The following is a 9,996-nucleotide window of genomic DNA, read 5'->3' on the forward strand; positions in this document are numbered from 1 at the left end:
TGTTCTTTGCAGTTTCGTATCATATGTCATAGGTTGCATGTGTTTTAAAACATTTTGTCAAAATCATTCTAATTCTAAATGCTGTAAAAAGTTAAAAAAAGATACATTTAAAAAATGAAATTGTCTGAAAAATGAAACAGTTTCCCCATTATAATAAACAATGTTACTTTTTGGGCTTAGAATATCTGAACAGCTTGCTGACTTGAATAATAATAATAATGTACGGTGACCAGCGCAACGTTCGTTGTGAGCTAGAACCATCACCTCCAGCCCACTTCACCCCCCCTCCTCACTCCCTCCCCTCCCCCCTCCTCCTCCGCACTCCCTCCTCCTCCCATCCCCCCTGCTCGAGTACACACACACTGCTCACAGACTACTATAATGTGACATCCTTCCCACAAACAAACACCACCTATAACCACTAAGAGCGGCCAAACCTTAGTCCTCATGTTTTATCCAGAATCAATCACTGACACATTTGCTGTATCATTCTTGCCACTGTTCATTAATCTTCATTGTCTCGCTCTGCTTCAGGAAACTATCGATTTTCGAGAGGAACGTAGCCACGTTAGTTGATTGATTTTATTTTTTTTTTGGATTTTTTTTTTTTTTGCGTGTGTTCAATTTATTGCCATGCGAGAAGACTACAATAATCTAGATCTCCAGCATTTATTTTATTTTACTCTAGACGTGCTTTCTCCACATTTGAACTCTTTCTCCACATTATCATTACGATCACTTAGGTTCTATGGGAGTTCCCCCCTTAAACTTCTGACCCTATAAGTTGTATTATAGGATCTGACCCTTTTCCTATTAAATTGATTTGTTTCGATTGGGACAACGTCTAGTCTGTGTATTCTTTCACTGCAGTGGCGTAGTGAGTTGGTTATGTTTTTGTTTTTAGATTCAGAACTTTGTTTTGTTTTTTGTTTGTTATTTTGGTTGTCATGGGAGATAGGGCTATTTTACCTGGATGAAGTAATTACAGAGTGGTGGAGGGAAGAGTTAATTAGATCGAGCCTCATGCACGCACGAATGTCAAGGCCGGAAGAGGGAAATTAGATTTGCTTGCTGTAGAGATTATTCTACAGCTTCTAATATTCTCATTTAATTGTATCGTTTCATGTATATAAAGGTATTGGATGACTTGCGCTCTCTTCAAAACTTTGAGATCCATCGAGTCAGAGGCAAACCTCCACTAGTTTATTTAGAGGATATGAACAGTCGTAATAAAGACCAAGAAAATAGTATTCTATAGGTTTTGTTTTCAAGCATCAGAGTAGTGAAACTGAAAGATGAACAATGATGGCCGATGTCTGTTTCAGACATGGCACTTGAAGAACTAGAAAGTTGACAATGAGAGAGGGAGAAAAGGAGGGGTGGGGGTAAAATGAGAGAGACATAGAGAAATAGAGAGAGAGAGAGAGAAAGAGAGAGAGAGAGAGAGAGAGAGAACGAAAGAGAGAGAGAGAGAGAGAGAGAACGAACGAGATAGAGAAAAGGGGACGGGGGGGGGATAGAGAAAATGAATGTGTGTGTCTGGGGAAAGGGGGGGAGGGCGGCAGACTCAGATCACAATTCCATTATAGGTTCAGTTGTTTAGACTTTTGGCTAGACCCCCCCCCCCTTCCACTCTGTACCCAGTAGCCTACGTGATAAACATTAAGTAGGAAGACAGTACTGGCACTGGCACTATTTCTAAGCCAGTCATTTCATTAGTTCTCTTCACCACTTCATTGCTGAGACTGTTCCATCTTCGTTGGCACAGACAAGGCAACATGGTTCGTTCAAGAGAGCTATAAATAATGCTTTTATCTTTTCCTTTTGTAAGAGTAAGCAGTCATACACATTGTATTCCCATGTCCTAAACCATGGTCTATAAAGCAGTGCAACCAAATCATAGTGACCCTGTTTTGGACAATATTTCCAACGAATACAACCTTGCTTTATCAACACAGCAGAGAAAAGGTTAAAAAGCAGAGGACTCTTGCTGAAATCAGAGCACCTCTGCCAAAGCATTTAGCCAGAACATTTACAGACAAAACAAGGGAACTTTCACGTTTTACGCTCTGCAAACATAACACATTTCATGCTTTCAGATTATGAAATAACATTTCTTCCCTGAATCTTACACCGCTCATCTGCATCATCTCATAATAAGGAGTTTGAAATTCACTTCCAGGCTGTGCATGTACCATCAGAACTATTTCAGAAATCTTCTGAAACAAATCATTAAAGTGCTGGGCATCACATGGTCATATCGGAAAACATTTGTTAGTCTGTGAAACAGATCAAAGGAAATGTTATTTGTGAAGCAGCGTGGTGGAATCAGGCTCTCGTCAATTTTTGGACATGTAGAGTTATGGTATCACATTAAAGCGTGTTCATTTGTCTTTCTTCTGGTGAAAAAGTACGCATCTTTCATGAACAAAAGTCGAGATATTTACCATTGAAGGAGGTGGTTTCAAATTTTTGGCGATTTCCAAAGCTTTAGAATCTTTAGAAACGGCATATTGACATTTTCTGTGCTTTAAATAAACATTTTTCAGTAAGATCCACACAGCATTGGGATTTTAAATAGACCATGAAGGTGTTGAGTCAAAACGTAGATAAAAATTGCCAAAGTAACAGAAAAATGCCAGTTTCTTCGATTTCATTATTTTGACGAGCGCCTGATTTCACCACAGGGCCTCCCATCTGTATTCATCGTTTGAGGCAATGTCTGAGGAACACAGGGAAGAAATAAGCACATTGAGCGTTGTTTAATCTGAACACTATTCTCAAAATACATCTCTGGTTGTTTGATGTGAATGTTTGTCGGGTGGTTCTACTTGTTCTGTTTGAACTCTCATTAGGCGGAGCTTTTGGAGCAGGTCCGGTCGGTGAGGAGGAGCGATTTGTTCACCTGACCCAGTTTGCAGTGCTGTGAGCATGCGCAGTATTGCCTGGTGGTTTTAGTCCATGCTGATTGGGTGCTCTAAGAATAGATGCCATTGCTTAAATTCCATCTTATAGACCTAGAGAGACTGAATAAATTAGAGCGATTTGCAGTGTGGGGTTGAGTGTGTTGATCTGATAATACAGCAGTAGCGCAAGGCATACCAGAGCAAAGTGTGAACTTTTTGCAATACATTCTGTGTGCAAAATAGAATTAGTTGTTTCTCCTTGAAATCTTTTGATTTCTTTGCGTCCTTGTCTGTGAGCTCCAGGGGTAGTTTTGTGCTTAGCTTCTTTTCCTATATTAGCTCCGTCCTTTTGAATTAGAGAATCGTTTCTAAAGTACCTGTAGAAAGAAACAGCAAGGCTATTTCCTTTTTCGACTGTAAGCATACTGGTGTAACTCCTGAAATGGTCTCCCTCAAGTAAACGTGCATACATGAATAATTTACATAATTTTAATGGCACTTTAAATCGTTCATTTGTTTTAAGAGAAAGCGTTTTATTTTTATGTGGGGGCGAGGGGGGAGAGGTTAACTATTATACTGAAGGGCACATTTTTTGGAAGCATTTCGGTGTGAATGCACTGACTAAAAAATATGAGATTAAATTTCACTACTCTCAATAATTGAGTTTAACGCGAACTACATCATGTGTGAACGACATTAATCTGGACAACATTGGTTAAACCCATATCACTACGCCACTAGCAGCACAGTGTGGGTTTATGGGATGTGACGCGCCATTTCCAAGTCCACAAACAAAGTTCCCAGCTCTCCATTTCTTCTCCGCTTTTCGTAGGGTGTGATTATTTTCTTCTGCGTTAGTTTCTTTCGAAGTGTTTACTGGCTGGATTTTTAAAAACTTTAACCCTGCTATCATGAGGAAAATCTGCATCTTGACAAGTAGTCTGCTTTAGATTTACCCAAAGAAAACATTATGTTTTTATTTGTTTTGTTTATGCCCGATTAATAAAAATCTTCGTTTCGCCTATAGCTGGATATTTTGCATTTACCGCTTCCAGAAGTTTTCAGTATATTACAGCTTTTCTTTACAGAAACATTTCCATTTTGTTGGCTGCTGAACTCCTTGCCTTGTGCCCCTGTTTATCAGCTTTCTTTCGTTCTCCTGTTTTCGTTTTCAATATGATTTGTAGGCCGTACTTGTTTCTCTTTTCTTACATAGCATGCAGCAGGCGGAAGTCACTGGCAACTTGGCATGATTGGGCGACAGTGACTGCATAGTGTGCACCTTTTAGCGCTGTTGATAACGTTTCTCTCTTGTACACTCTCACACACACACACATACACACACACACACACTAACAAACACATATACAAGCACACACACACACAAGCACACAAAAGCACACTCATATACAAACAAACGAACAGCAACCATAAAAATAAATTTCAGGACGACACGTTTTTATTAAAATGTGAGGCAGCGTGGTGGAATCAGGCTCTCGTCATTTATTAGACATGTAAAGTTATTGGTATCATCTTAAAGCTTGTTCACTTGTCTTTATTTGGATGAAAAAGGTATCCATTTATCTTGAATGCAAGTTGAGATATTTACGAAAGAAGGAGGTAGGGGTCACCTGTTTTCAGAGGTAAAATTAGTGAGAAAATGGCCGCCAAAGATTCGTTATGTCCTTAGCTTCAGAGTCAGTGGTAACTGAAAATTTACATTTTTTGTGTCTTTCATCAACGTTTTTCGAAAAAATCCAAACAGAAATGAGTTCTTTAGTGGGCATGAAAGTTGTTGAGCCAAAAAAACAAAAATTTGATAAAATTTCACAAACCTGTGGAAAAATGCAAGTTTCTTCACTTTGATTATTTTGACGAGAGCCTGATTCCACCACGCTGCCTCACAAATGTATTATTTAAAAATGTACCAGTAATTCAAATGTAAGGTCTTAAGTTGCGTTGTTTGTATAGCACAAAGTGTTAAGGAGGTTTACAAAAATAACCTTTGAGAAGTTATGATACGGCCATCTTTCTCGTTGTTCTCCAAGATTGCATAATGGCACGACTTGGACAAGGATCTTCCATCTTTTATCGCTGCAGCATCAATATTAGTTGATGAATGAAATGTCTCAGTTTCGTTACTTGGGAAAAGACGTATTGCAATGTAATAGCAGGGTATCTATGCCACAACTCCATGTTAGGTGCTCCTGATGAAGTTTTCTTTCAATATTCTGTGTGATAAAGGATGCTTGGTTCACTGATATAATATCATTATTCTTGATGTTTAGCATGACTTCAGCTACACATAGAGTCCTCAAGTCCTCTCAATCGTTTCTGATGCTGTCCTATGTTCTTTTCCACGTCACTTTCGTCAAATAAACTATTTATTCATCTTCACCCACACTTAATTAGTCTCTTTGATAATGTAGTTGAGCATGAAGGTTCCAGATTTTACCCACTATTTCTACATCATCATTCACAAATGTCATTGCATCGTATTAACATATCAACGTTATGTTATTCTCTTGCATTTCCTCTTATTAAGCACAATATATCATTCTCACACTGTTACCTTTAGCGTGTCACCAAATCCATTATGTTGAAAATGATCATCTCTACGATCTTTTATCATACTTGACGAAAGACGAAAAACGTCTAGAATAACTGAATCACTAGCTAGCACTGACTCTCCATCTAAACATATCTCTCAGGGTTTTATTTAAAGAAAGTTCTTAGACATCTTTGCCTGAGGAGTAGACAATTTAACAACGTTTAAAAAAAAGAAACATTTCACAAACGTTTTCAAGAATGGTGCGCAAGATATATAGACCTAAAGTTGTACATGTTTTATGAAGATAATACGAGTAATTATTATTATGTTTCGTACTACTTGTAGCGAGCATTAAGATACCTCAGTTTCTAGTGTGTGAATTCTCTAGTTTGTGAACAGAAAAGGAATGATAAGAAGGGAGATCACCAACACTGAGTCACCCACTCTTTGATGGGTCTACACAACAGAAAGCAAAGACCACTTTGCACAAACGATCAAAGTGACTAACTTGAAAAAAGAAAAATATTTCTTTGAATGTGCACTTTTCCTCCAGTTGGTATTGCTGAGTGTTGTTGGTGGAGGTGCTTTTTATAAATTTACACACGTATATATATATATATTATACATTATTGCTCAAAAACTGTCAAACCTGACAATAAGCTTACAACAGAATTCCTATTAAAATAGTGTTCGTTTTTAAGTTTCAACATTCATTGTGTGCCAAGCTAAAAATGTGACTCAGATCGTTTCTCCTATTGTGTTCTTCAAATGTATGGAAGTGGTTTTTTTAGTAAGTACAAATATTAAAAGCATATTTAAGGACATATGAGAATACGTTTTCTATTTTTTGAGAGCATACAGCCAGTTAATGTCAGCGCGATTAAACATCATGGAAAGTACGGTCTATTGCTTTGTATCTAGAGTCACGCTTGCAACACGGCATTTGAAATGTGTTCTTAGTATTAAAATTGTATAGAAACAATAATTTCTGTCATCATAAAGTTATAATTTTGCCTCACTGCTACTACGTAATGCTTTGGCGTGGCGTTTAAAAGTCTACAGAATAACCAAGTGACGTACAGGACAAGAACATTCACATCTGGATTGCTTTTAACGAAGAAATGTTATCACAGCTAGTCGCTAAATAGAGCTTAGATTAGTCACCAGTTCGTAGTGTATCGCTCAGATTTGACGCTCAGATTTGATTTCGAATATTCTGACCAAATGTTTTTCTGTATATGTGTATTCTCCACCACCTTCCCTCCTGTACCTGCAGAGTGAGTAAACTTCCCTTTTCTTGTGTGTGTGCCTTCCCCAGCTGTTTGCCATCGACAACTGCGTGGAAGATTGGCGGATCGCCATCTCATGGAGGCGCGCGCTGCAGCTCCTGGTGGAGTTCTTTGTCTGCGCCATCCACCCGATCCCGGGCGACTTCACCTTCACGTGGTCGGTGACCTTGGCGGAGACCAAGCAACCGTTACACAACAAGGTGTCAGTAGACGTGGCTCTGTCCGTGCCCATGTTCCTCAGACTTTACCTCATCTGTCGGGTGATGCTGCTCCACAGCAAGCTCTTCACCGACGCCTCTTCGCGGAGTATCGGAGCGCTCAACAGGATTCACTTTGACACCAAGTTCGTTCTAAAGACGCTCATGACCATCTGCCCGGGCACGGTCCTACTAGTGTTCACGCTCACTCTCTGGATTATTGCTGGCTGGCTGGTCAGGGCGTGCGAACGGTGAGTCTCTCTGTCTGTCTGTCTGTGTGTCCGTCTGTGTCTGTGTGTCCGTCTGTCTGTCTGTCTGTCTGTCTGTATGTCCGTCTGTCAGTCTCTTTGTCTGTCTCGGTCTCCATGTCTGTCTTTCTCTGTCTCTGTGTTTCTTTGTCTCTGTTTATGTCTCTGTTTCTATCTCTGTCTTTCTCTCTCTCTCTCTCTTTCTCTCTCTCTCTCTCTCTCTCTCTCTTTCTCTCTCTCTCTCTCTCTCTCTCTCTCTCTCTCTCTGTGTGTGTGTGTGTGTGTGTGTGTGTGTGTGTGTGTGTGTGTGTGTGTGTGTGTGTGTGCCTCCGTGTGTGAATGTGTATGTGACAATGACTACAGATCTCACTTGCCCTCTCTGTTTCATTCTGACCTTCGTGGCTAATTGTCTTTTGTTGTTTCACCACGAACTTTAAAACCAGTGTGCCAGGATCTTGACCATAACGACTTATCATATCTCACCTTAATGAACATAAACGTATGATATAAATACAGTCGTGAAAAGGGATCGATGTGATTTTATTTTTTTTATTTATTTTTTTTTGGGGGGGGGGGGGGGGGGGCGGATATTTTGTTGTGTCTAGTTTTATTAATTTATTTTTTTATGCTTGTTATCTTTTTTGCTTGTTCTCTTTTTGCATAGTCATTACAAAAATGTTCCAGACGAGTTATATCTAGAACAGACAAACGGCGAAGAGATCGTTCTAACCACCGTATGAATCTGGACCTATGTTTACAGCTCTAAGTATGATAAACAGTGTTGCTGCGAAAGATAATATTATCACTACATTTATCTTTGTCTGACGGGGTGAGCCGATGTGGGGGAAGTTTGCTCACACTCAGAGATCGTTTGTCCAAGTCTGCGAGACTAGTGTGTGGCATCACGGTGAAATCAGACGTTCGTCAAAATACTTTTTGGGGAGGAAATCAGCATTGTCCTTCTCGGTGGACAATTTATATCCCTCTTTTTTCTTTCAGAGGTGGGGTGAGGTCGGCGTTTGTGTCCATTTAAAAACACATGTCTGTCTGGATTGTACTAGAAACGATGACCAAAGACACACACGAATTGTAGATTTGCAGTTTTCAAGGACATTTAATTTAATCTTTGGAAGTCACCACCCGTAGATGACAATTTTATTGCTAATTTTTCCTTCGATTTCAGGCGACCTCTCTTTTAATTGGATAATTGAAGTAACTTGACTTCAATCCAATAAAGAAGGGTGGGTTTTTTTGCTCAAAAGTGTGTCAAATTAGCTGAGTTTCAGAGGACGCTAATAACTTTATAACATACCTAACACAACATTGACGAGCGGCTGATTCTGTCGTGTTCTGACGCAAATTCCGTCCCCACCTCGTCCACCCAACTCCGCCCGTCCACTTCCCGAGCTTTGAGCACCTATTAAAATTAGATGACGACTCCCTCCTGCAGCCCAATCAGCGGCGTGTAGCTCCCCGGACTCACAAAAAGCCTGACATTAATTATGCAGGAGAAGTGAGGGGCCCCGGCAACCATCCAAACTCTCGCCGTCTTGATAATCAGATCAGTTTCAATCTGAGGGAAACCTCATTAATGAGTGGGCTAAACAGACATCTGGGAACATCCCGGCGTGGTAATAAGTACAGACGAGATTATCGACTGCCCAGGTTGGTGGGTTCAGAGACAAATTTTTATAATTAATATTATTAGAAATTCTTCCAAGAGTGTCTTGGGGGTCGTGCAGAACTTTTGTGTATCTCTAACAACGCATTATCTCTCCAGGAGGCTGGTTCAATAATTAGGCTCCTCTGAGGAAACACGAATCAAAATAGCCAATTTTTCTTATCGTGCAGGAGTCTGCGGGTGTTTTTTAACCCCTGGGTTCATGCTTTATCGCTACCGAATATTGCCCAGATTTTGGCCTCTTTTCACGTTTGCGAGAGTTTGCGACCCCGGACGTTTGCAAGTATGCGAGATAATTATGTTTTATTTTATCAAGTTTGCCAAACTGTTTTGTTCTTTTTAAGTTTGCAGACACGGATTTGTTTCATCTAATATAAACACTGTTTTGTTTAATTATGTTTGCAGACAGGTATGGTTTTCTTCTGTGTCCCTCACGCAGATTCAAAGGTGCGTTTTATAGTTTTAGTAAGGTTATACTGCGCTCGCAACTGCACAAAGTCAAGGGATGGATATAAACAGAAAAGTCCAAACGGAGAATCAGGCTTACTCTGTTGCGCTTCTCTAGACTCAACAGCACACAATCTGCTTGGACTATCAAGGCACCCCTGAAGTAGCAATTCACAAGACAGTGACAAACGTACAAAAGAAGTAGAGGAAAATGATGATACTAAGGATGAGTAAAGAAAAGCAGCAGTTCCCCCTATGTTGTTCAGGCACCGTATGAGCATGGCATTGATAAAACAGCCTATTTACATTTCTACTGTGCTTAAGAACATGGTAATATCCCCCCTTTGGGAATGGCCTAAAGACACTTAAGTCAGTAGCACTGCCCTTGTTTGGGGGGAGGGGGGTGTTCAGAGGTGAAGGTTTAGCGAGGGGAAGGGGAGAGGGGGGGTTGTCTTCACTCTGAACTTATTTGACCTATTCAGCGCAACCGGGGTCTCCACTCCTGATGGGGCAAACTTGAGGTTAGCAATGACGTCATGAGCTTAAGATGATTTCAAGTTATTTTTAGAAGGGAGGCCTGAACAAGGCCAGTACCGGTGCAGACACCATTAACATACAAGTTGAATGATGAAGTGGCCAGGCTTTGTCTGTGAACACATTTATTGAAGACAAAAGTT

The 9,996-nt window shown here is 40.2% G+C and overlaps 1 protein-coding gene across 1 annotated transcript; it reads left to right on the forward strand.

The window, feature by feature from the left end:
• Window positions 1–344: 344 nt before the first annotated feature.
• LOC106013679 (small conductance calcium-activated potassium channel protein 2-like) lies at window positions 345–7,221 on the forward strand. The gene is made up of 2 exons (XM_013090040.2): window positions 345–567; window positions 6,776–7,221. Exons 1-2 carry the CDS (start codon window positions 448–450, stop codon window positions 7,196–7,198), a joined length of 543 nt encoding a protein of 180 aa, XP_012945494.2. The 5' UTR covers window positions 345–447; the 3' UTR covers window positions 7,199–7,221.
• Window positions 7,222–9,996: the final 2,775 nt, after the last annotated feature.

This window comes from Aplysia californica, unplaced genomic scaffold (genome assembly GCF_000002075.1).
Source record: "Aplysia californica isolate F4 #8 unplaced genomic scaffold, AplCal3.0 scaffold01120, whole genome shotgun sequence".
Lineage (NCBI taxonomy): Eukaryota > Metazoa > Mollusca > Gastropoda > Aplysiida > Aplysiidae > Aplysia > Aplysia californica.

Bases quoted from the DNA above. Each gene is read 5' to 3' on its own strand.
- LOC106013679 (XM_013090040.2), top strand. From the start codon at position 448: ATGTTTTATCCAGAATCAATCACTGACACATTTGCTGTATCATTCTTG. The intron at 568-6,775 runs GTTAGTTGATTG...TGCCTTCCCCAG, and splicing joins TTCGAGAGGAACGTAGCCAC to CTGTTTGCCATCGACAACTG.